General features: G+C 44.8%; 1 protein-coding gene across 5 annotated transcripts in view; it reads left to right on the top strand.

The window, feature by feature from the left end:
* CSAD (cysteine sulfinic acid decarboxylase) overlaps window positions 1-22745 on the top strand; it is a 33982-nt gene extending 11237 nt beyond the window's left edge. For 4 of the 5 annotated variants that reach the window (XM_069101190.1, XM_069101187.1, XM_069101186.1 and 1 more), the window contains 14 exons: window positions 10937-11077; window positions 11624-11750; window positions 11845-11935; window positions 12429-12535; window positions 12857-12972; window positions 13199-13278; window positions 14017-14071; window positions 14829-14945; window positions 15052-15116; window positions 15893-15974; window positions 16519-16718; window positions 17593-17644; window positions 17758-17847; window positions 20904-22745. In XM_069101190.1, the coding sequence (XP_068957291.1) occupies window positions 10955-11077; window positions 11624-11750; window positions 11845-11935; window positions 12429-12535; window positions 12857-12972; window positions 13199-13278; window positions 14017-14071; window positions 14829-14945; window positions 15052-15116; window positions 15893-15974; window positions 16519-16718; window positions 17593-17644; window positions 17758-17847; window positions 20904-21077 (1479 nt within the window). In that variant the 5' untranslated portion in view covers window positions 10937-10954 and the 3' untranslated portion in view covers window positions 21078-22745. Of the gene's footprint in view, window positions 1-10557; window positions 10692-10936; window positions 11078-11623; window positions 11751-11844; window positions 11936-12428; window positions 12536-12856; window positions 12973-13198; window positions 13279-14016; window positions 14072-14828; window positions 14946-15051; window positions 15117-15892; window positions 15975-16518; window positions 16719-17592; window positions 17645-17757; window positions 17848-20903 lie in introns of those variants that run through there. The other variant, XM_069101189.1, reaches the window with a different exon arrangement.
* Window positions 22746-26470: the final 3725 nt, after the last annotated feature.

Here is a 26470-nt window from a genome sequence, read left to right as displayed (position 1 = left end):
ACTTCTAAAAAATCCCGTCAAAGGGAACAATCTGCCTACTGCTCAAATTGATCAATCCTTTGGCATTTTATCAAGACTGAAGCAGTTTTTCTATTAGTGATGATAAGCACTTAGTGAGGGAGGGAATTGTAACCTGTAAATTGGGAAAATTGGAAAGACTTCGGGATTTAATAATTCATTTCTGAATTTTCATCCTGGATTATCTATCTATGACTAGTATGACTATAAATCTTGGAGATGTAGCCAGAAATCAAGTTGCCTTTAGCCTCCTGATCTAGGCTGAAGTTTCCTTGGCAAATCCAGGCTTCCTTTGCCTTCCATCTAGACTCAGTTTCTCAGTCAGTGCTTCCAAGGATAGGAATAGGAATTGGACTTTTGATTTCATTGAGATAGGTAACTCCCAGTTTGGGTTGGCACATTCTCTGCAATTTGTAATTGATCACAGTAGTGGTTGCCAAACTTTTTTGATTATAAACCCTTTTCAGAAAAAAAAAAATTTGAGCATACATTTTTTATATGTGTGTATATATGTATATATTAACTTATAACTTGCATACTAATAATTAGATACATTATGAAACACAAAAGTAAAAATAAAAATCAAGTATTTTATCCTGGAGTCAGTAGGAAGCCATGAAATTTATTGAGTAGGGGAGTAAATAACATGATCAGGCTTGTGTTTTAGGAAAATCACTTTAGCAGCTAGTTGTGTGGAGAATGGATTAGCATGGGGAGAGACTGAGGTAGGAAAACCAGTTAAGGAAACTCTTTCTTAGTCTATGTGGGAAGTGATACGGGCCTGAACTAGGGTGGTGGCTTTGTGGCTGATGTGAGAGATATTGTGGGCATAGAAAGGGCATTTGGTAAGTGAGTGGATCCTGGGATGAGGACAAGTGAGGTGTCAGGACAGCCCCAGCTTGGATGACTTTAAAGATAGTGGTACCCTCCACAGAAATAGGGAGATTCAGAAAATGAGTGGGTTTGGAGGAAAAGCTGATATAAGAAGATCTGTAATGCGTGTTGTAAACTGTCTGGGCCTGCTCATGCTGTTGGACTTGTTCTGTCCCACTGAAAAAGGAAAAGGCAGGGTTCTCACTCACAGATCACAGGAGTATAGAGGAGCAAAGGATGAGACATTGTGGGGCATGGTATGCACAAAAGGCAACCACAACCACTGGGGAATGTGTGTAGTTTTCCTGGCTTTCTTGTTGGAGATAAGCCCCACAATTGGTAACATGGGGACTGTGGGATGTGCCTGATCTTCCTGCCCTCTGGTTGATCATCCAGTACTTTGGAGTCAGACCATCACTCCTTGCATCCCCACTCTGGAGATCACTGGCGTAGAGCACTGAGCGGTTCAGTGATTTGTCTAGGGCCACGGCCTTTATGGGTCCTTTCTGTATGTAAGGCCTCTCCTCATCTTCTACAGAAACACTTCCCTAAGTAAACCTACCAACCTTCCCCATTATCTCCAGCACTGGTGTCTGGCCTAATTCTCATAAAATGTTCTGACAGAAGTGACCTCCAGAATCAATCTAGGACAATTCATTCCCCACGTTCAGTTCTTTTTCTGTTTACAATTTCTTAGATGCATTCCTATTTGTTCCTCATAAATTAGGAACTCTGAAAAGATTCTGTCTCTCGTTTTTCTAATTTTCCTTTTTTCCTTAAGTGTTCAAAAAGGACAAAGTACTATGTTAGAGGAAAAAAAGAGATAAATTTCACTGATCTCCTGCTTATAATTGAATGTAATCCATACCTGAGAATCCCAAGCTCTGTAGGCCTGGTTACATGTGTTTGGGCTAGTTTGGGATATCAGTGGACTGCATATGCAGGAGAACTTTACTCTTTGAGAAGGGGAAGTTTTTTTTCTTTTGATTTAATTTTTTAAATTTAAATTTTATTTTAGTGGTATTTAGTAGTATTTTTCACTTTTGCTTTTTTGTTTTGTTTGTTTGTTTGGGACATAGCCCTGTAAGCACCAGGGAAGACAGTAGTTGTGTGTTGGGGGTGAGTATGGGTGACAGCCTCACATGGGAGGCCTGGACCTTCATAAGGGATTATGATATTTATTTTCCTGACCCCTGAATTCCATTCGTTGCCTTTGAGTCTTTTCTCAGATTGTCCCCTGTGCTTTTTGTCCTCCCTCCTACTCTCAGAAACCTCCTCTAAATTTAGGAAACAATTCAGATGTCACCTTCTCCAGGTAGCCTTTTCCGCTCCCTGGGCTGTAGGGACTGCATTTCTCTCTAAGCCAAGCTGGGTTAAACTAGTTGTTTTTTCCTGTAAAAGTTATTGAGTAGGTTTGACATGCCCAAATTTGTGATTTATGAAAATCACTTCTGGGTGAATGGAGATTGGACTGGAGTGGGGAGAGGCTTTAAGCAGGCGATTGCAATAATTGAGGTGTGAGGTGATGAGGGTCTGCACCAGAGTGGTGGCAGTGTTAGGAGAGAAGGGCACATATTCAAGAGATGTTCCAAGGTGAAATCAGCAGACCTTGGCAACAGCTTGGATATGAGGATGAGAGGTGGTCATAGGAGTCCAGGATGACTCCTAGGTTATGGGTGGTGGTGTTGTGGTTTTAGGGGACATAATTGAGTTTAAGATGTCTACCAGACATGCATTTCAAGACATGTGAAAGGCAGTTGGAGATGCAAGATTAGAGTTCAGCAGAGTTTGGGGCAGGATAGGTAGATTGGAGGATCATCAGCATAGAGATAGCAATTAAATCCATGGGAGCTAATGAGATCACCAAATGAGTACATAGAGGAAGAGGAGAAGAGGACCCAGGACCAAACCCTGAGGGATGCCTAGAGTTAGTGGCATAGTCTGGAAGAGGATCCCCCAGAGAAGACAGGAGGGATAAGAAAGTACCAGGAGAGCCACGGCAGAGTGGTACCCCAAAAACTCCGAGGAAAGAGAGTATCAAGGAGGAGAGCGTGATCAGCAGTGTCAAAGACTGCAGAGAGGTGAGTGAGGATTGAGAAAATACCACTGGACTTAGCGACCGAGAGATCATTAGTAACTCTGGAGGGAGAAAGCAGTTTCAGTGGAATGATGAAGTTGGAAGCCAGATTTTAAGAGAGTTGAGAGGAGAGGGTAGAGGCACCAAAATGTAGGAGATTTTAAGGATTTCAAGGATTTTAGCTAAAAATGACAGGAGAAGGGAAGGATGAAGTGAAGGGTTTTTTCATGTTAGAAATGACAAGGGTATGTTAGTAAGCAGTAGAGAATGAGGCAGTAGAAAGAGATAGAAAATAAGGGAAAGGCATGTATAATTGGCATCTTATTGCTTGCCTTCTCAGTGGAGGGAGGGACCGAAGAGAGGGAGAGAATTCAGAACTCAAAATTAAAAAAACAATGAATGTTAAAAATCATAATTTATTTATTTGGCCTTTTGAAGGGCAGTTGGGGTTAAGTAACTTGCCCAAGGTTACACGGCTAGTTTTTTTGTGTGGGTGTTAAGTGTGTGAAGCCAGAACCGAACTCGGGTCCTCCTGACTCCGGGGCCGGCACTGTTACTCACTGTGCCACCTAGCCGCCCCTAGAAGTTTACTTTTTTTTTTTTTTTCCTTTTGGAGGGCATTTGGGGTTAAGTAACTTGCCCAAGGTTACACGGCTAGTTTTTTTGTGTGGGTGTTAAGTGTCTGAGGCTGGAACCGAACCATAATTTATTTTTTAAAAAGTGAAAGAGTAGAGATGAAAGAGGAGGCATTCTGTTGCAGGAGATGGGCTGAAATGGGATCATCCTTGAACAAGATAGGTAATAATTGAAGCTCTTCACACGATTTTGGACAATGATGGGCTTAGTGTGGAACCGATTCCCAAGTGACTTGGTCCTTGCCTGGCTGCTGCAGCATCCTGAATTGTACTTTTCTCTTGACAACTGGTATGGCCATCTCTGCAGAAGTATGAATGGAGATACAGATGAAGAGAGGGTACAAAGTTCAGAAAGCAACCTTTTATCTTGTGATGGGAATCCTGCTCCTTTTGCAAAAGGACCATTTTGACCTCAGAGGGGTAAAGGGGCAATCCTTTTCCTGTGCCAGAATCTCAGAAATTGCTCTATCAGCCTCTCTCTGTAAATCATTTCCTTGGGACCCAAGGATATTTAGAGGCTAAACCGTGAGCCAACTTCTCCCAGCAAGCATATTTATCTGGATTTTGCCCTATGTTCTATTCCTGTAGCAGAATGTAAGCTTCCTGAGGGTAGGGACTTTCATGTTGTATACCTAGTATAGTTGATGTTTGCACATGTTTAATAAATGTTTAATTATAAGAGAAGAAGAAACAAAGTTCTATACTAAGTCTTAGGAAGGAAAGATATTTTCCAGCTGCAGAGACCAAGGAACGTTTCTAGAAATGGAGAGAGCCTAGGGAAAAGTGAAAAGTGTGAACAAAGGCTTGGAAGTAAGATAATCTAGAATGTGTAAAGGGATGGGTAAATAGTCCAGTTTGGCTGGAGTACAAAATATTTGGTGGGGGGGCAGTAGGTGAAGTCCCTATTCCTGTAAAGAAATGTTTTGTTATTGTATTAATAATTGTCTATGCTGCTTTATGTTTTGTAAATTTTAAAGAATGTTTTAGGGATCTCCCCTTTTTTTGTCATCATTATTGATTACCTCCTTTCATCTTGATTCTCACTCTTGTCCCTAATTAACCAAGAGAAAGAATTGGGGGTCACTTCAGATGATTAGCCTCCTACTTCACTGGTAATAATAGTAATAGATAACATTTATATAGCACTTTAAAGCATATGAATTCATTTTCATGTTTCTGTGAGTATCATTTGAGAAGTAGGGGCTGTTATTTTACCAAGAGGAAACTGAGGCTGGAGACGTTCAGTGACTTACCTATAGGGTCTCATAGTTAATAAGAAATGTGAGGAAACGTGATTCCAAAGGTAGTGTGCCACCAAACTGTCCACTTGTCATCTGAAATGAGCTCACTCAGAACTTCAGCAACATTTCCCACTTTCCCTCTGTTTTTACTCTTTGTACATTCTTCCTAGAGAATAGATGACAGAGTATATGGGGCCCTGGGCATGGAGGCAGAAAGACCTGAGTTCAGATTTGACCTCAGACACTTACTAGCTGTGTGATTCTGGGCAAGTAAGTCACTTAACCTCTGTCTGCTTCAGTTTCCTCAACTGTCAAGTAGGGATGATAATAGCACCTACTTTCCAGGGTCATTGTGAGGATCAAGCAAGGTCATATTTGTAAAAAGTGCCTGGTGCTGGGGTGGCTAAGTGGCACAGTGAATAGAATACTGGCCTTGGAGTCAGGAGAACCTGAGTTCAAATACGGCCTCAGGCACTTAATAAGCTGTGTGGCCTTGGGCAAGTCACTTAACCCCAATTGCCCGCCTCCACCCCCCCAAAAAGCAAAAACAAACAAATAAAAAAGTGCCTGGTGCATAGTAGGTGTTTTATAAGTACCTATTCCCTTCTCTTCCTTCTAGCCTTCCAGAGCCCATCTTACTACTCTCCTGTATGATCAACTTTTTGAAAAAGCTGTTGACACATCCTCCCTCCCTGCTCTGTCATTGACCTTCCCTCTGGCCTTCACTCACACTGCTCTTTCAAAGCTTCCCTTCTCTTTCTGCACTCTGCTTTGACAATTTCAATTACTTCTACAACTTGAACCATTACCTCTCTGCAAATGATTCTCCAATCTATATTTATATTCCTGAACTCTGAGACCACTTTGCAACACCTCTCTATCAGGATATATTCTTTTTTTGGGAGGCGCTTTTTTGGAGGGGAGAGGGCAGGACAAGGGCAGGACAATTGGGGTTAAGTGACTTGCCCACGGTCACATGGCTAGTAAGTATGTCAAGTGTCTGAGGCCAGATTTGAACTCAGGTCCTCCTGACTCCAGGGCCAGTGCTCCACTCATTGCGCCACCTAGCCGCTCCAGGACATATTCTCAAATTCAGTATGTCCCAAACTAAGCTTTCCCCTGTCACACATCCTGTCTCCCAAACTTGGTGGTGTCTTTGAGTCTTCCCTCATACTCACGTCTCATATTAAGTCACTTACCAAAGACTTCCCTGAGATTTCCTTTTTTTCTCCATCCTCCCTACTGCTGCTCTAGAAGAGGCCCTTATCACTGCCCAATAGTTCAATTCAGTATGTATTTATTGAGATCTTGATATATGAAAGATAGTTTACTAGGTGTTGGAGATAAAAAAGACAAAGATAGAGAAAACGGGTCCTGTCCTCAAGGGGCTTGTTTTCTACTAGACCATTCCCACGTGGATTATTATAATAGCCTCTTCACACCTATCAGACGGCTAACGTGACAAAACAGGAAAATGATAAATGTTGGAGAAGATACGAGAAAGTTAGAGCACTAATTTATTGTTAGTGGAGCTGTGAGCTGATCCAGCCATTCTGGAGAGTAATCTGGAACTATGCCCAAGGGCTATAAAAATGTGCTTACTCTGACCCAGCAATACCACTTTTAGGGCTGTATCCACATGTGCAAAAATTTATAGCAGCTCTTTTTGTAGTGACCAAGAACTGGGGGATGCCCATCAATTGGGGAATGGCTGAACAAGCTGTGGTATATGAATGTAATGAAATACTGTTGTGCTATAAGAAATGATTAGCAGGCAGACTTCAGAAAATGCTAGAAAGACTTATATGAACTGATGCGGAATGAAGTGAGCAGAATCAGGAGAATATTGTATACAGTAACAGCCACACTGTGTGATGACTGATCTTGAGAGACTTACTCCTTCTCAGCAATGCAAGGACCTAAAACAATTCCAAAGGACTCATGATGGAAAATGCCATCCACATCCAGAGAAAGAACTGTGGAATTGGAATGCAGAGTGAAGCAGACTATTTTCTTCTTTGTTTTATTTTTTTTTCTTACTCATAGTAAGACTGTATGAGTAGAGCCCATATCAGATTGCATGTCATCTTGGGGAGAAAAGGGGGGGAGAGGAGGAGAAAATTTAAAACTTATGGAAGTGAATGTTAAAAACTAAAAATAAATAAATTGGAAACTAAAAAAAAAATTACAAAAGATATAATAGCCTCTTAACTGATCTTCTCAATTCTTTTTTCTCCTCTGAACCTTTCTTCCTACCTCTATCAGACTTACATTTTCCCCCCACTTTTTTCCATCTTTTTTTGTTCTAAACTTAACAAATACCAAATAAAATGAGCATTTATATATATATATATATATATATAGTAGAACAGGAGAGGATTGCATATGAAACATTGAACTTTTATTTTGCACAATTTGCTTTTTCTGTTTAAGTATATAATAAAGTTAACATGTAACTTTATCTGTGATTGCTTCTGGCCTTCCTTTTGTTCGTTTCTCATTTTGTTTGGGGTTTTTGTTCCTGTTACTGTTTAACCCGTCTCTTTCCCTTTGTAGCCCGCCCCACAGTGGAAAAATAGGAAAACAAAATCCTTGTTAACAAATATATATTGTTAAGCAAAATAAATCCCCATGTTGGCCACGTCCAAAATTGTATATCTCATTTGGCATCTTGAGTCTTTCAACTTCCTTTCAGGATGAGGGGTAGCATACAAGCAAAATCATAAATACCCTGAAGTCATGGTTGGTCATTTAATTGATTGGAGTTCTTACATTACATTTCTTATTCATTTAACTAATCTTATTATGCCTGTGCTCAAAACCCTGCTTATTGTCTGCTGGGTAACCATTAAACTCCTTGTCTGGAATTCAAATCCTTCTGTAGTCACTGAAATCTTTGTCATTCAACTTCTCCAGCCTTTTCTCAGACTATTCCCCCAATGCATTCCCTTCTAGTCATACTGTATTTGCAAACATATAATATTTTCCCACCTCTCCCCATTATTTGCATTATTCATTATGCCTTGAATGATCATCGCTCACCTGTAGAATTTCTACCTATTCTTTAAAGACCAACGTAAAATGGCATCTTCATCATGATTCTTTTTGGATCCCCTAACCTGTGTAACCCTTCCTTCAAGTTCTCAGGTAGCACTTTTGCACATTTCTTATGTATTAATACTAATATTTGGTATTATAGTAATTTATGTGTAGGGCATATATCCCTATTGGACTGTATGGGCAGGGAGCCAGCTTATTTAAACTTTGCATCGCCTCTACTGCCTATGGTAGTATCCTACACACAGGAGTAAAAATGCTTGTTGGGGGGCGGCTAGGTGGCACAGTGAGTAAAGCGCCAGCCCTGGAGTCAGGAGGACCTGAGTTTGGTTCCGGCCTCAGACACTTAAAACACCCCCCCCCACACACACACACACAAAACAACTAGCCGTGTAACCTGGGCAAGTTACTTAACCCCAATTGCCCTCCAAAAGGCAAAAAAAAAATGCTTGTTGAATTGAATTAACTCTCTTTAGTACTTATTTGTGTTAAAGGAGATGTAAATATAGCATCCTTCTGGGGTGGTCAGTCTAATTCTCATGGACCTGAGTGCTCTGGAAGCTATTCCTAGAGGTTCAAGGTATACTGTGGGCCTGTACTTGTTTTGGGCCAGGACTATCTCAGACTAATCTAGTGGTTCAGGTTTGGGATTGGAACAAAATGAGACAGTTATTGACAAGTTAACATTTTACAAAAGAAGGTTTGCTTAACAATGGCATGGAAAGGGTGTTCAGCAAAGGTACAGCATTAATTCAGTTGAATGAAGCTCCCATCACTCTGTATAGGCAAGTGTAACAGGTCAGGAGAATGTGTTCATTCTACATGGAACCAAAGAATCTCTAAAGCCTAAGTTCCTTCCTTCCTTCCTTCCTTCCTTCCTCCCTCCCTCCCTCCTTTCCTCCCTTCCTTCCTCCCTTCCTCCCTTCCTTCTTCCCTTCCTCCCTCCTTCCCTCCCTCCCTCCTTCCTTCCTTCCCTCCCTCTCTCCCTCCTTCCTTCCTTTCCTAGATATAGCTCTGAAAAATTTTAGCTCATGAGCCGCCACTGGTGTGTCTACCTTTAATAGACTGAACTTTTTTTTTTAAAGGAAATAATGATTTTTACTTGTCATCTTTCCCTCTATTCCACCATTTCAGAAAAGGGCCTCAAAAGTACATTTAGTCTAATCCATACCTGATAAGGAATCCCCTTGGCAAGTGATTTCTAATTTCCAGTCTTACTATACAGTATTCCACTTCTTTTTTTTAAAGCAATTGGGGTTGAGTAACTTGCTCAAGGTTACATGGCTAGGTGTTTCTGGGTGTGGTGCTAAGTATCAGAGCCCGAATTCGATTCCCGGTTATCCCGAATCTGGGGCCGGTGCTCTTACTCGCTGTGCTACCTGGTCGCCCCTAGTATTTCCCTTCTTGCACTCTGGTCCAGCCAAGCAGGTCTTTTTGCTGTTCCTCATATATAACACTTCATTTCCCATTTCTCTTCCTTTAAACTGAATTGCTGCACTCCCTTTCCCTCCGATTCCTGTAATGGTTTCCTTTCTTACCTATATCTGTTTCCTTTAAGACTTAGCTCAAATACTGTCTTTTTTTTTTTTTTGTAAGCAATTGCTCAAGGTTACACGGCCAGGTGTTTCTGGGTGTGGTGCTGAATATCTGAGCTCGGATTTGATCCCCAGGTCATCCCGACACTGGAGCCAGTGCTCTTACTCGCTGAGCCACCTGGCCTCCCCTAAGCAATTGGGGTTAAGTAACTTGCTCAAGGTTACACAGCCAGGTGTTTCTGGGTGGGTGCTAAGTGTCTGAGCCCAGGATTCGATCTCCAGGTCTTCTTAACACTGGAGCCGGTGCTCTTACTCGCTGAGCCACCTGGCCGCCCCTCAAATACCATCTTTGAACATGAAGCCTTTCCTGATCTACCCAACTCCTAGTTCCTTCCATACAAAAATTACTTAATATTTATCTTGTATATACATGTTAATGTATATGTTGTTTCTCTTTATAGAATGTAAGCTCCTTGGGGGAAATACTGTTTTGTTTTTATGTTTGTATCCCCAGTGCCTAGCATGATGTCTGGCTAATGGTACAGACCTGAGAAAGGCTGGTTAATCGAATTATTAAGTAGTTAGCCAGAGGACAAAGTGTTCTCAAGGCAAAGGCAGTTACAGAAATAGTAAGGATTGTAGCAACAAAACATCTCTTATATAAACTTGTGGAATCTACAAAAACATGGCATTAGTGAGCAGAATGGCCATACATGCACACACAGAGTAACTAGTAGAGAGGTATGTGTGTAGGAAACACCCATGACCTGGGAAACTGACAGTGTAGCACTACTGTCTTTGCTTTTTCCATGATGTCTTCATAACGCTTCTCCTGGGCACCATACAAAAGTGGGGCAGCTTTGATTCAAAGTGTGACTCTCCCTTTCCCTGTCCCTCTCCCCTTCCTTCCACCCCCATAGCAAACAGAGCTCATACATAAGCCTTTAACTTGGACCCTGCTCTTCTCCTTTTCACATCATAGCTTTTGGGCTAATGTTTATTCTGAGAGACTTATCTCTCACTCTGCCATCGTTCTCCAACCTCTTCCACCTCCCCCATATCAGAGGACTAAATTCTGTTTGGCCCAGTGGTCATCAGATGTGATGTCACAACCACATGACTTGCTTATCCTTCTGGGTGTCCCTCCATCTGCCTAGTGTCTCAACCCAGTTCCTCCAAATACATGTTGGAGACACGCAGATTTCTTCTCATTCTCCAGATCTGGTGAATGTTGAACCGATAGCTAACTGGAAGGGTAGGGTTATCTTTCCCTTGAATCTGATTGGAATTTAGAGTGGAAGATAGCTGCTGTTTCTCCTTATGTCTCTCTCTCTTTTTTTCAAGTCTAGCTATTTCCAGATGCTCTTTGGAACTCTTTTTTTCCTGCCTCTTTTGGGTTTTCCATTGCTGACTCAGTGGTAGCTTGAAGCAGAGGGGGGATCAGCTAGCTAGGGTCCGTTGAGGCTCCTGGTCCAGTGAACTGTCATCTCTTACTTGCAGATCTCAGCAGATTTTCAGATGGCTGAATCAAACCACCTCTCTCCTGACTGGGATCTCCTGGCTGGTGAAGCCCTGCTTCAAGATGTCTTTGGCATTGTTATGGATGAAGCTGTACGAAAAGGAACTGACGCCTCTGAGAAAGTGGGTTCTCTTCTTCCTCTCTTTCATGAAGTATATTGCTTGTAAATATGTTTTGTGTGTGACTTCACATACACATATGTGTATAACTTCACATGTAGAGTCTTGTACTTGCCTTTTCAAGGAGGGGGGAGGGAAGAGAAGGGGAATTTGGAACTCAAAAATCGTAAAAAATGAGTATTGTTTTTACATATAATTGAGAAAAAAGTAAAATGAAAACATTTGTAAAAGGGATAAAAAGATAGTGCTCCTTTTTCTGTTTTGTCAAATCATGCTTTTTCTTGCTTATAAAGGACCTTAACTCTTCCTTCTGATAGCTTTCTGGCTCTGCAATCCTTTACCGGTTAAATTTTTACCATATTCATCGACAGTATTGTTTTTTGTAAGTGTGTGTGACTTTTTCCTTTATATGTGAATGTATCCTGTCCCCTAGGGTTGTGTAGTCTGTGGAATTCCTCTGTGGTACTTATTTCTGAGTTGTATACAAAGCGAATACTCAGTGTTTTTGATTAACTGTCCTCACAGCCACCACCAACTTTCCTTGCCTAGGTCTGTGAGTGGAAGGAGCCAGAGGAGCTGAAGAAGCTGCTTGATTTGGAGTTACGGAGCCATGGGGAGAAGCAGGAACAGATCCTTGCTCGGTGCCGGACCATTATCCAGTATAGCGTGAAGACCTGTGGGTCTAGGGCCTGGGGCGAGAAGGCTGGGGGAGAGCTAGGTGTGTGAGCCCCGCTCAGTCCTGGCCTCCCTGCTCTCCTCTTCTGCTGCAGGCCATCCTCGCTTCTTCAATCAGCTATTCTCAGGGCTCGACCCTCATGCTCTGGCTGGTCGGATTATCACGGAGACCCTCAACACTAGTCAGTAAGTGTGCCTCTCCCTGCACTTAGACAAGGAGTGGGGATAGAGCCTGTGTGGATGGAAGATGGCCACACTTCCTTAGAGTCCCTGATGTAAGCCTCTCTTTGTAACCCTCCTCTTCTCCCTTCCCTCTTTCCTGTCACCACAGGCCCCTTTCCTTCCTTTGCTGCCCTCTGACCTCTCTCTGCCTTCTGTTCCTCCATCATCTTAGACGGTACTGGTGGACTTGCATGAGGAAGATCTGAGTTCCAGTCCTGCTTCAGACCCTTGATCTCTTGCTGGGTACCTCTCTGTGCTTTGGTTCCCTCATCTGTAGAAAGAGGGGGTTGGACTTGATGGTGTCTAAGGCCCCATCCAGCTTGAGCTCTAGAAACCTGGGGTTTTGAGCCCCAGCCCTGCCCCCTGGATGTCATTTCCAGTCTCTCCTTGTCATGATCTCCTTCCTTTTCTAAAGAGTGGAGTGAGCAGCGCCCCTGTCCTTCCTTCCTCCCTCCAGGTACACTTATGAAATCGCTCCCGTTTTTGTTCTCATGGAGGAAGAGGTGCTGAGGAAGCTTCGGGCCCTGGTGGGCTGGAGCAGTGGTGATGGGGTCTTCTGCCCAGGTGCGGCCTGGGGAGGGAGTGGGGAATGTGTCTTTCTTTTCTCTGATGACCCAGCATGTCCCAGACACCAGGTAAGCTAGCAGAAAGCTAGCTCCTCTCCTTGTATTCCCTCCCAGGGGGTCCAAAGTCAGGTAAAGGGAGGATACAGTGGTTCTTTTTAACCCTTGTCTTTCAAAACTCCCCCCGGATGCAGGCTTCCTCCAGAATGTCTGCCCTCCCGGGGCTCACTCCAGTGAGGGAAGGGAGAAGGAGCACCAGGGGGCTTGGTGAGGACTCTGTTCTCCCTCTCATCACTATCCATCCCTCGTGCTCCTGTGACAGGTGGCTCCATCTCCAACATGTATGCGCTGAACTTGGCACGTTACCGGCGATATCCTGACTGCAAACAGAGGGGACTTCGGGCCCTGCCGCCTTTGGCCATCTTCACGTCGCAGGAGGTGTGAGGCTCAGTTTTGAGGTTCCTGTCCCTGCTTTCCTCTCAGCTGAAGCAAAGATCCTCAGATCTTCTCCACCCCCCTTTAGTTCTCAATAGCAAACCCTGCCCCAGACCTGCAGCAGTGGAGTAAATTCTCCCTGCTGCCCTGCCTTCAGCCTGGGCCTGGCTGCGACTGCTGTGTTCTCCTCTCCCTCATTCTGTCTCTTTTTGTCTCTCTCCCTTCACAGAGTCACTACTCTATTCAGAAAGGAGCTGCTTTCTTGGGCATGGGCACAGACAGCATCCGACTGGTCAAGGCTGATGAAAGGTGAAAATGGCTTCTGTTCATATGGCCCCAGACCCAGGATTAACATGTTTTTTCTTTGCTGCCTTCAAGCTTAGTCGACCTCACTCAAGCAGGACATTCCTGTCTTCCCTCCATGTGGGTGCTTCTGCCTAGTCAGGCAAGAGTAGCCCTCCCTTCCCAAAGAGTACTGGGCCCCAGAGTCAGAAGAGCCGAGTTCAGATCCCCTCTGACACAGCTCCCTGTGTGACCTTGGACAAGCCATGTGGCCTCCTGGGGTCTTCACTTCCTCATCTGTGAAATGAGGAAGGCTTCAGAGGACCTTCTAGCTCAAGATCCATGGCCCTGTTGCCTTGCTGTCAGCCTGTAGGAAAGGCCAGGATTAGAGCTTCTGAATACCTCTGTCCCTATGCTCCCCACCATAACTGTGCCACAGTGAGAGTCTGTGTCCACATCTTAGAAATGGCATTGCTTCACGTCTCTAGTCTACTTAGCCCCAAAGGATAGAACAAGAGTGGCTAAAAGTTGCAGGGAAATGGTTTGTGGCTTGTTGGAATGAAATATTGCTGATCATTAAGCAGTCTGGCAGTGGAAGGGGCCCTGGAGAGGGAGCAGCATGGGGGTCCCCCACCCCCAGGCTGAATGATGTTAGGGTGGCTGGGATGGGGGGAGCTGCTCAGGTATGAGCTGGACCCTGTGGCCTCTGAATTCCCTCCTGATGCTGGGGTTCTGAGCTTCTATCCCCTTGGCCTCCCTTTCTAGGGGAAGAATGATCCCACAGGACTTGGAGAAACAAATTAATCAAGCGGAGGCCGAGGTAAATAAGGGGAGCCGGGATGGGGGAGGAGGGAGCAACCTGTGCAAGGGCCTTTGTTGTTTTGTCTCTTCCACTATGTTGGCTTGCTCTGGTGCATTTCATTTACCTGCTCACCTTTGTGCAGAGCTTAGCCTGGTCCTGGATTGTGAGAAGGGGATGGGACCCATAGGGCAGGGGGGGGGGGAGGAGGACCCCGATCTCTCCCCTCAGGGAGCTTCCATGCTGGTAGAAGAAACTGGAGGGTGCATATAGTACATACCAGAGAGACAGGGATGCAGAAGCTTCTGGAGAGAGAGACTTGAGAGGCCAGCTGGTTCAGTGACTTTGACAGCCCATCCGATCTTTCTGGGCTTTAATGCCCCCATTCCTAAATTAAGAAGAATAAGCTAGGGGTGGCTAGGTAGTGCAGTGAATAGAGCATCGGCCCTGGAGTCAGGAGGACCTGAGTTCAAATGTGGCCTCAGACATTTAACACAAAAACTAGTCGTGTGACCTTGAGCAAGTCACTTAACCCTAATTGCCCTCCAAAAAGCAAAAAAAAAAAAAGAGGAATAAGCTACATGATCTCTCAGGCTCTTTCTAGGTCTGTGGCTGTGATTGTGGAGTCATGGTTTTATGCAGAGCAGATGATGGGAATGGAGGGGAGAGCTGGGCTGGGAAGACTGCAGGCATGTTTTAGGGGGAGTCAGTAATCTGCATTGATGTGAGGGGAAATCTCTGGATCTTCCATGTTATCCTCCCCTTTCCCAACCTGCAGGGTGCTGTGCCACTCCTCGTCAGTGCCACCTCGGGCACCACCGTGCTGGGGGCCTTTGACCCCCTGGCGGCCATCGCTGATGTGTGCCAGAAACATGGGCTGTGGCTGCATGTGGATGTGAGTGCCCAGCCTTCTCCTGGGGCAGTGCCAGCTGGGCTGGGGGGGAGGGCTGGGCTTCAGAGGAGCAGCCTTGTACCCCTGCGGTTACTCGCTCTTCCAACAGGCAGCCTGGGGTGGAAGTGTCCTGCTGTCTCAGACACACCGGCACCTCCTGGACGGCATTAAGAGGTGTGTGTCTGTGTCTGTGTCTGTGTCTGTGTGTTCCTAGGCATAGGTAACTTTCCAGTGCTGGCATAATGCCTGAGGGGGCCTCTGTCTAGTGGAAGCTGGGGTGCTGATGGATGAGAGAGCTTGCCTCCTCTTCTCTTGGGTTCCCTTTGCCCCCTTTATAGTTTTCCAGTGTATGTATGTGTATGTACATGTTTGTCTTTGTCTCAGACTTTCTGTTTCTCCTGTCGTCCTCCTCGGTTCTTTGTTTTCTTCTTTGTCCTTCATCGTTCCCATTTCTGTCTCCCTTTGTCTCTGCAAGTATCTGTTTCTGCCCTTTCTCTTTCCTGGTTTTCTTTTTCTCTTTTCTTTCCTGGGTTCAGCTGTAGAGGTGGATCCACCAGTTGATTAAAGGCCTTGGGAGAAGTTGGAGGAAAAGAGGAAAGATTTAGAATTACTACATATAGACTGTAGAAGAAGCAGCTAAGGGATTAGGAGAAAATCTGAATTATATTCTTCACATTCTGAGTCTAGAACAAGAAATGAGGACTAAGGAAATTGTGAAAGAAGGGAGTCAGTAGCAGGTGTTGGAGAAAGGAAGGATTGGGGGGTCTTGAGGGAGGAGACAGAGATAAGGGAGTGCTTCCTGGCTGGTAGGGTACGGGTGAGGTTCGGGAGCAAGGGGAGCTCCTGGAAGTCTTGAAGAGGAGGAGATGAGCGGTCTGACTTGTGTGAAGGGCAGCTGGACTGGGCTGCTGTGGGAGAGACAGGGTGACCTGGTTTTACTCTCTCCCCAGGGCAGACTCAGTGTCCTGGAATCCCCACAAGCTGCTCGCGGCTGGACTGCAGTGCTCAGCTCTCCTCCTTCGGGACACCTCGGTGGGTCTCCTTTGCGGTACTCTCTTCCCTCGCATCATCAGGCCATTCCCCGTCCTCTTCCTTCGCTTTGGACTGAATACCTTTCACTGCCCCTCACCCTCTCCATTCCCCATTCTCCTGGTTTTATGTAAAAGAGAGAAGCTCAAGTCTGGAATTATAGCAGGGGAGTTCCTGGTTAGAGCCAGGGAAGACCTCAAGGCTGGGAGAAAGCCCAGGACCGTAGATTTAAAGCTGTAGAGGTTCTCACAGGTCACCTGAAAGATGAAGAAACTGAAGCTAAGAAGTTAAGTGACTTGTCCAGGGTCACGCAGATGCCAAGGGCTAGAATTCAAACACAGGTCCTCTGACTCCAGGTATGGTGCTTGTTCCGCCATACTGAATTGTCTCCTGGGCTCAGGGGTTAGCCCGGAGATTGTCAGATTAGATAGATGGTGTTCAAGGTTTGTTCCAGCCCTGAACTTCTGTGATTCTGGGGACAGGGAGGGGGATGGGTGGGATGTCCAAACCAGACAGGGGGACATTCTTAGGGTTTCCTCCGCTGCAGAACTTGCTGAAGCAATGTCACGGAGCCCAGGCCACCTACCTGTTTCAGCAAGACAAGTTCTACGATGTGTCTCTGGACACAGGAGACAAGGCGATACAGTGTGGCCGTCGTGTCGACTGTCTGAAGCTGTGGCTCATGTGGAAGGCTGTGGGTGGATCGGGCCTGGAGCAGCGAGTGGACTGGGCTTTCACCCTCACGAGGTATGGGAGCCTCCCACAGCTCTGCTCCTAGGACATCCGGCCATCTGCCTCTGCCCCCGCACTGCCTATGTGCTCCATGTCCTTACACTTCTCTTTTCTTTCTTATCTCTCTTTCTCTCCTTTTCCATTTCTCACTGTCTTTGTTTTTGGCTCTCTTCCTTTGACCTTTTGCTATCTCTTTTGTTAGTCTCTGTATGGCCCTGTCCTTCCCTCTTTTTCTATTAACATGTTATTTAATTTCAGGCTGAAGTCTGTAGTTGTGATTTCATTGGTATCAGAAACTCCCTTTATCAGTGCAGACTGGCACCTTCTCTGTAACTTACAGCCCTAGAGAATTGCCTAGAAGGGTGAAAGTTTCAGTGACTTGCCCTGGTTCATACAGTGTGTCAGATGGGAGACTTGAACCCAGGTCTCTGTTCACTGTGCCGGGCTGCCTCTAATCCCATAAATTTAGTTACTTCCAGTATTATTGATCCCTTTTTGTTTTTTCATGCCGCAGGTATCTCCTCATAACCCAACCCCCAAACATTCAAATCAACAGACATTACACGTTCCGTATTCTGCACCCATCCTGCGCTGCCTCTTAATTGAGAGAAGGGCATTGCTTTTCATCATTAATCCTCTGGAATCAGAGTTGACCATTATGTTTTATTTCATCTTTGGTGTCTTGCAGTGTCCTGTTCATTCATGTTATTATAGTCATCATGCATGTGCGCTGTTCTTCTGGTCCTGCTTTCTGCCCTCAGAATGCTCAGACCTCCTCAGTCACCATTTCTTGCATGCAGTTAGAGTCTGTTACGTTCATCTGCTGCAGGTGATACCGCCCCTTCTCCTTCCTTTTCCTCACTCCACTGTGGCACCTTCTCTTTTGTAGGTACCTGGTAGAGAAGATGAAGATGCGGGACGGCTTTGAGTTGGTAATGGAGGTAGGGTCTGTCTGCTTTTTGTGCTAACTCCTCCCCCTGTGGGAGATGAAGCTTGGCTCCCACAATGGGCCGCTCATTTCAGAGATCTACACTTTGTGTTTGTTCCCTCCCAGCCAGAATTTGTAAATGTGTGTTTCTGGTACGTGCCCCCCAGCCTCCGTGGACAGCAAGATAGTGCTGATTATTGCAAGAAGCTGGCCAAGGTGAGTAAACACTGATGGTTGTGATCATTCCTTCCTTCCCACTTTCTTCTCTAGGCCTGGAGCTAGGGGGAAAATTTAGGTGGCTTGCTTCTGCCACCTGGTGGTCAGAGATGTGTAACACATCTCTGCCTCACATTTGGTGGTTGGGTAGGGTTGGGTTTTAAGAGAGAGTCCAGTACCCCCTATTCATTGTTCCCTTGGACTTTTGTTTGGGAAAAGCAGAGTAAAACAAGACTTGTTTCTGGAATAGAAGAAAGTAAAAGAGTGAATAGAAGTGTATCAGCTTGTTCTGAACCAAGGCCAGCATGTGGACATGTGCTGTAAGGAGGACCATACACCCCTTACTAGAAACTAAGGAGATAAAGGGGAACAGTCCTTTTAGTGGGGGAGCTTCTAGTCTGACGTGGGGGGGGCAGCAGGGAGATCATTCCTTCGAAGAACAAGGAGACAGAGATGAAGATCAGACTTGGGCTAACTGGAGTGTGCCTAGAAGGAAGGAGACCTAGTTTTGGGTTCTGGCTCTGCTCCCTGCTGGCCACGAGACTCTGGCCCGATCCCAGCTTCATAGGATTTAGAGCTTGGAGAGGCCAAAGAGATCATCTAATCTCACCCCCTCAGTTTACAGATGAAGAAGCTCAGGCCCAGAGAGGTTCATTGATTTCCCAAGGTCCTAGATAATAAATAGCAGGGTGGGGATGCAGTTCTTTTGACCTTCATTCTGGTGTCCTTTGATGACCAAATACTCCACAAGTCATTGAACCTCTCCAAAGCACAGTTTCCTCATGGATAAGAAGCGTATAAGAAAACCAGGCCCATCTACTTCATAGAGGTGCTGTGAGGATCACATGTAGTTTAAAATTCTTCAATGTGGTAGTTGCATAAAGTAAGAGGTTCTGTTAGAGAGTCATAGAATGGTAGAGCTGGGAGAGAGTTTAGACATCTTGTACAGATTTGACAAATAAGGGAAAAAAGCACAGAAAGATATTCATTAGTAGTATTTGTTTTAATAAATTGTAAAACTGAGTAGTTAATGTGAAAAGAAGTAGTAAATTTAGAGTTAGAAGGGACTAATTCCCTCCAGAGGTTGGAGAGAGTGTCCATACCAGAGAATTCCCAGATTATCAGAACACTGAAATAGATGGGCCCAAAACTGTACAAAATGTTACGAAGGATATGCTAGTATGAAACCTCTTGCCCTCTGGGAGCTTATAGTCTTTGGGAGTCTAGGCATAAAACGATAGAGAACAATAAAATACAATTTTATAGTCAAGATTGTAAGCTACAGGAATTGAAAGAAAGAAGGAAACATGGGCTAGAAGAGTTAGCCAAGGCTCCTTGGAGAAGATGGGACTTGCCTTGGGAGTGAAAGAATGAGTCAGATTGGGAGAATGTTATAGTCAGCATGAGCAGAGGTAGGAAGGGGCTTGGTAGCTGGCCAGAGAACAGGGAGTGTCACCTGACTGAAGCCAAGTGGTCCATGTGTGCAGACACAGCATGCGTCAGTGAGAAGTGTTTGTGTTTGGAGTCCCAGGAACTGGATTTGACTCCTATGCCTGCTGCTCACTGTCTGTGTAGACCCCCACCAAGGTTTTTAACCTCACTGGGCCTTTATTTTCTGTAGAGCAAGGAGGCTGGCTTGTGAGGTCCTTTTTAGCTCTGTGGTCCATGGTCTTACTTTGCTGAGTAGTGGGAGTTACCATTAGATATGTGCGGTGGGGTCAGATTATGGGGGGAACTTTAATTGCCAGACCAAGGAGTTTGGAGTTGGCCCAGTAGGTAATAGGGGTCCACTCTAAGTCCTTGAGCCAGAGAGCTGTGGGATGAAAGTGTTTTGGTGATAGTAGTTGGGTGGGCACAGGAAACGTGGCTTCAGAGGTTGCTGACTGGGGAGATGATTGGAAGAGAGCAGCCTGAGTGTTAATTGTAGTAATCCAGGTAAAAAGCAGTGAGGGCCTGAACGTGGCTGGTGCTAGAAGTGAAGAGCAGATACCTGTTGTATTGTAGGCTGGCTGCTCCAGCCCACGTTGCTCTCTCCTTCCTTCCAGTTCCTATGGCATGAAATTCTGGTGACATCAGTGTGTCCTTTTGTTTCATATTTGTGTCCTAATCAGTCTATCAGCAGGTGTTTATTAGGGACCTCCTGTGCATAGGCACAGTGCTGGATGTCAGGGATATGAAAACAAAATAAAGCAGGCCCTGCCTTTAAGGAGGTTACATTCTGTTGTTTTCTTTTGCTTTATGGAGAGCAACTGGGGTTAAACATGATTTGCCCAAAGTCACACGGCTAATAATTGTGTCAAGTGTCTGAGGCCGGCTTTGAACTCAGGTCCTCCTGATTCCAAGGCCGGTGATCCATACACTGCGCCAACATTGTCATTTTCAGCAGGCTTCAAGCTCTTTGAGGGAGAGGGAATCATCACAGCTTGTGTATTGACTGATTGAATATAGAGGGGAAATGAGAGGAAGATGTCAGAGTTAACAAAGCATGGTGGTGAACGCAGGGATGGTAGGATGGTAGAGGTGGGATTTTGTGAAGGCTTGTGATTAAGAGTCACGAGATCTAGCACCGGCCCTGGAGTCAGGAGGACCTGAGTTCAAATCCGACCTCAGATACTTAACACAAAAACTAGCCATGTGACCCTGGGCAAGTCACTTAACACCAATTGCCCTCCAAAAAAAAAAAGAGAGTCACAAGATCTGGGTTTAAACCCTGCCTGTGCTTTTTACTGCCTTATATGATCTAAACAAGTCATTTAACCTTCTGGGTCTCAGTCAGAGATGAATTAATGACTTTTGAGTGGTGCTTTCACTGAGCCTACCTGCTCAGTGAAAAGGGTTACATGGGATTGGGGGAGAAAAGCAGACACAGAGGAACCCCAAAGCCCAGATAAATGGCCTGGGATACAACAGTTGGAGAAGCAGTTGGAGCCTCACTAGCATTCTGGTTTGTGAAGGAAGATGGTTATGGGGGGGCAGGATGGGTCAGAGGAGAGGCCAGCCAGCCGTCCCTTCTCCCCTGCAGTCTGAATTCTGAGCCCTGCCAATGTCTCTTGCAGGTGGCACCAGTCCTGAAGGAGCGGATGGTCAGAGAAGGCTCCATGATGGTGGGCTACCAGCCCCACAGAACCCTGCCCAACTTCTTCCGCCTGATTGTGGCCAATCCAGCCCTGCGCACAGCCGACCTAGACTTCTTCTTGGATGAGCTAGAGCGGTTAGGGCAGGACTTATAACTTCGCTAGGCTGATTAATAAGCTACAGTTCTTAGAAGTGTAAGGTACTCTTTACATTCTCTTTCTACTTGTTTGCCCTGAAGTTAATTGGTGACGATGAGAGGCAGTGGAGAAGAGAAGGGGATCAATTAGGCAATCAGTAAGCATTTATTGTGTGTGCCAGGCACTGTACAAACATCAAAAGTGAAACTATCCCTCTCTGGAGCAGGGCACCTTCAGTAACTACATATATAAGTGTATACAGAATAAATACATAATGAGAACAAAGGCAGAGTGGGTAAATACAGGATAGTTTGGGAGGGGGGCATGTATTTAGGGGCATCAGGAAAGGCTTCATGTAGATGCAGATGAGTCTTGCAGGAAAAGGGAGCTTCTAGGAGCTGGAGGGAAGGAGGAAGTATATCCAGGCATGAGGGGTTGTCAGGGTAAAGGCATAGAGACAGGAGGTGGAGTGTTGTGTGTGAGGAACAGAGAAAGCCATTCTGACGAGATCTCAGAGTGTAGGGACAGAAGCAACATACAACACATAGTTTGGGTCCAGGCTCTGAGGGGCTTTGAAAAATAAACAGAGGAGTTTCTGTTTTATTCAGGAGGCCATAGGGAACCACTTGGAATTCATTTAGTAGGGAAGTGACAGATCTGTGCTTCAGGAAAACCACTTTGGCATCTGTTTGGAGAAGGGACTGCAGTGGGGAGAGAGAGTAGGGGGTCCACTTAGGCTTTTACACTAATCTAGGCAAGGGTGAGTAGAAGGAAAAGGCAGGATACAAGGGGTGATGCAGAACATCAAGTTTTGGTAACAATGTATTTGTGAGTGGCGGGAGAGAGAGGAGCCTTCCTGACTTGGGTAACGCTCAGATTATAAACTTGGGAGACTGGGAGGATTTGGACAGAGATAGGAAAGTTTGTAAGACAAGTGGGTTTTGGGGGAAAGATGATGAGTCCTCTTTTGGACATGATAAGATGAGAGACTCAATTAGAGAGGGATAAAAGGATTGCTTTGCTGCAGAGAGGACCCAGTTCAAGTTGGATAACATGAATTTGTAGTGTACCTAGTCAGAATGGTTGCATGGCCTCCTCTAGCTTTTATTCAGCAGCTTTTTGTTAAGTGCTAAGGAAGGGTGGTAGAGAACATTAGGGGATGGAGGTAGTAAGGTACGGATTAAAATTACTGGGGGCAGGAACTTGGCTGTGGACCAGGGTTTCCAGCCACGTCTTGAGCATTTTTCATGTGACTGTCCTAATTGATGGAAAGAATGATGACTGCATATGTGAGGGGGGAGAGTTGGTACAGAAAGTTTTGAAGAGAGGGATTCTTCACTTCTTTAAAGAGATGACAATCCTGCTTCCATACTCTCTTGGGACCATTCCAGGCAGGAGAAATAGAAAGGCTTTCTCATAGACATGTAGGGGAAGCTGGCTTCCCAACAAATGCCTAATTCCCAGCTTGCTTTCTTAGAGGTAATTCTTTGGGGAATTTCTCCTTGGGTTAGGGTTGAGGCTGTTCACTTGGTTAAGCAAGATCTCACCCTGCTCCTGCCTAAAGATCGAGATCGCCTATTTAAAGAACTCTTTCACTCATGTATTTTTTGATATATTCTAATCTGTAGAACTTCTCAAATCTGTTTGTTTTTTGTTTACATAAAAGTATTTACTTACTCTTCACAATTGTGGTGGTCTTTTGTGTAACTAGCATTTGGTTGAAAGGGGCCAGGCTGGTTGGGCATAAACTTGGGGTCCACTTTCCTATTAAGAGATTGTTACCAGGGAAGCTGGTGGCTTTTTTTATTTTCAAGTAGTCATCCCCATAGACCAGCAGTATTTGGGGAGGTCTAATTCTTGGCAGGGCTTCTTAAACATTTTCCATTCAAGACCCCTTTAGCACTTCTTAAACTGTGGGTCTTGGCCCCATATGGGATACCCCTTCTTTTACAGGAAAACAGAATGGTCAGCCTCATTGTCACTTCTCCTGTTCCCCTGAAGACAAGAATAGAAGTCTCCTTTGGAGAGGGGTGGGCAAGATTCCTTAGATACCTATCCATGTTTCCCCTTGAGCATCTTGTCTATATGTTTAGACATCACATGTGGATGTCTTACATAGGCCATGAATATCTTATAGATGCATATGTGGATCCTAACAAATGGGTGTCCCCATTAAATGAGTGGCAAGTATAATTCTGAGTGTACTTCCTAGGGAAGTCTGGGAAGCTCAGGATGGAGGGAGGTAGGCCCTAAATCTGCCTCTAAAAGGCTAAACTGGAAGAGAGGGATTTGATGGTAGAGGAAGGATTTTGATCTTCGGAGAAGCCAACCCCCAACCCCCCAATCACACACACAGATTAGAGCTCCTAAGGCAGTCCTGAGACCTGGATTGAGTATAAGGTAAGTTCATTGTAAGCTTATAACAATTCTCAATTAAAATTTTATTCTTTATGTTTTATTATTGCCCTTTGTTTTTTGATACTGCTGGCATTTCTCCTTAAACATTCCCACTTCCCACCCCCACCTGCCATAGAACCCTCCTTTGTAACAAGAAAGACGTTTAAGCAAATCCAGCCAACACATTGGTCGTGTCTGACAGCATATACTACACCACATCCATAGAATCCCGCTCTACTGAGGGGAATAAGGTGCCTTTTCTTATCACTTTTCCAGGATTGATTGAAAGAACATTTAAAATGGAAGAATCACCTACTCACAGCCACAAATTCTACCCATACAGCATCATGTCCATATTCATCCACCTCTTCCTAGATTCTATGACCTGTGTGTATATGGGATTTACTTTTTCTCCTGCTGTTCCTTTTATTTTCCAAGAAGTCAAAGGTCAAACAGCAGGTAATTTACGTACTAGCATTGTGCTGGGTGCTATAGAATACAGAAGACACATGAAACACAAGAGCGTTAAAGAAGACACAGAAGAAGGAGCCGTTGTAGAAAGGTACCATGTTCTATCAGTATTGTATGCACATAATGACATAGAAAGTACTAAATTATGTGATTCACCCCGTTACAGAATACAACAAGGTGCCCGCTGTGTGGTACAGGCAATAACAATAAGTGTCGTAGAATGAAGAGATAAAGGTTAGTGTTCTCTGAAGCCATTAGGGAGGGCAGAAACTTAGCTTGGCCCTTGAAGGGTATGTCAGGTGTGGATATGTAGGGGATTCATGAGATCAACAGGATTGTAGACTCAGATCTGGAAGAGACGTGACAAGCCATCGGGTTCCACTCTTTGTTTTATAGATGAGGCAGCTGAAGTACAGAAGGGATAAGTGACTTGCTTGGGGTCCCTTGTATCTCAGGCGAATTGGAACACGGGTCTTTGTGACTCCGTGTGTAGTGCCACATCCCCTCTCCCAGGCTGCCCTTTCATACGCCAGTGACTGATCAAGAGAGTTCCCCATCAGCTTGATAATAATAGCCCCATAAAGTTTTCAAGACATATGTTATATCATTTTATGATCTACAAGGTGGTTAAGTCTTTGGGGTTTTAAATTATATCTTCGTATGGAATGTATGGGCATGCCCCTTGGCACATTGCCCATATGCTAATTGGTTTGCTGCTGTTATTGTGGGGGCAGACGTTAATGGAAGGAGTCCCTGGTTATACTGGCTTATCTTCTGGGGACTTTTTTCTTCCTTTTGCCTTTTTCCCAGAAAGATCTTAATAACATAGATGAAAGTTAATATCAGAAGTGGGTGGGGCAACTAGGTGATGCAGCTAATAGGGTACCAGCCCTGGAGTCAGGAGGGGTTCAAATTCAAATCTGGCCTCAGACACTTGATGCACTTTTAGCTATGTGACCTTGGGCAAGTCACTTAATCCCAATTGTCTTGCCTTACCCTCTCCAAAAAAAAAAAAGTTGGTTCTGGGGAGAATTTACTTCCACCCACTCCCATAATCTGCTAATGGCTGCCTTGGGACAGAAGTTCACCAGAAAAGAGCAGTTCTTAGCTTCAGCCTCAGAGAAGCAATGGTGTCACCTCTCAGCCCAAGACATGAGAGCCAATAAGGGGAACCACATTACTAAGTGGTGAGAGTTGTTGAGAAATGCCTCTAGCAACTTTCAATTCAGGAGTTCTTGAACCTCCAACCTCTTGGATAGAAGAAAGGGGATTTCCTGGGCTGTAAAACCTTAGAATAAAGCTTTCAAGTGAAAGAACAAGAATTTCCTGGACAGGGTGCCAAGAGGCTCAAGCCCATTGCTAGCAGAAGCACTGGTAAGAGACTAAAGTCAAGGGAACTGGAATTTGTCTTCTGTTAATACCACAAGTTGATCAGATAGTGTGGATTCCATAGAAAGGATTGTGCATGTGTAACCTATGTCAGAATGCTTGCTGTCTTGGGGAGGGGGAAGGGAGAAAAATTTGAACTCAAGGAATTGTGGAATGGAATCTTGTAACTAAAAGTAAACAAATTAATAAAGACCAAAAAAAAAAAAACTACATGTAATTGGAAAAAATAAAATACTATTTATTTTTTTTTATGGAAACAAAAAAAAAGGAAAATATTTTCTTCTGAAATCCCCAAATCATTTTCCTTCTAGGAGAGTCTGTGCTCTCCGAGGAGTTTTATAAGGCCAATGCTGATAGAGAGGCCTCCTGAAATCTCCCTTGCCTGCCCTTCCTCCCACCCTCTCAACTGAGAACCTTGCCTCAAATTTAGTGAAAAAATTAAAGCCATTCCTGAAGAGCTCCTCCTTCTCTGCCCCTCCTCATTTCATATCACCCAGATGCTTTCTACTACAACCTCCTTCATCCCCACCTCCCACAATGAGGTGGCACTTCTCTTTGCCAAGACAAACCCCTCTACATGCACAAATTATCCTTTTCTATCTATTTCCTCTAGCAGGCGGCTACTTTATTACCTCCTCCTCACCCCCCATTCTCTCACTTATCTTCAGTCTCTTGGCTGCTTCCTTACAGCTTACAAACACGCCCTTGTCTCCCCCACCCCCACACACCTCAAAAAAACCAAGACCAAAAACCGACACTTGATCCATCCATCTCCCCTAACTAGTCTCTTACTTGATTCATCCATCCTGACCCCCCCGATCGAAAATCTCTCCTCCTTTTTATGTCTAAACTTCTTGAGAAAGGCCATCTACAATTCTACAGTAGATATACAAAACAATTCTTTCTTCTTACTCTCTTTACAATCTGGCTTTTAATTTCATCATTCAACCAAAACTACTCTCTCCCAAGTTGCCAGTGATTTCTTAGTTGCTAAATCTAATGGCCTTTTCTCAATCCTGTTCCTCTCCATAAGCTTTGACACTGTCGATCACCTCCTTCTCCTTCTTCCTTCTCTCCAGGTTTCTGTGACATTAGTCTGTCCTGACCCTTACTCTCACTTACCTGACCATAACTGTCTCCTTGGCTGGATCTTC

Source organism: Petaurus breviceps, unplaced genomic scaffold (genome assembly GCF_028583685.1).
Source record: "Petaurus breviceps papuanus isolate PSGF00001 unplaced genomic scaffold, PetGlider_PUasm1.0 454, whole genome shotgun sequence".
Classification (NCBI taxonomy): Eukaryota; Metazoa; Chordata; class Mammalia; order Diprotodontia; family Petauridae; genus Petaurus; species Petaurus breviceps.
The sequence above is the reverse complement of the archived record's forward strand: the minus strand, read 5'-3'. Positions and strand labels throughout refer to the sequence as shown.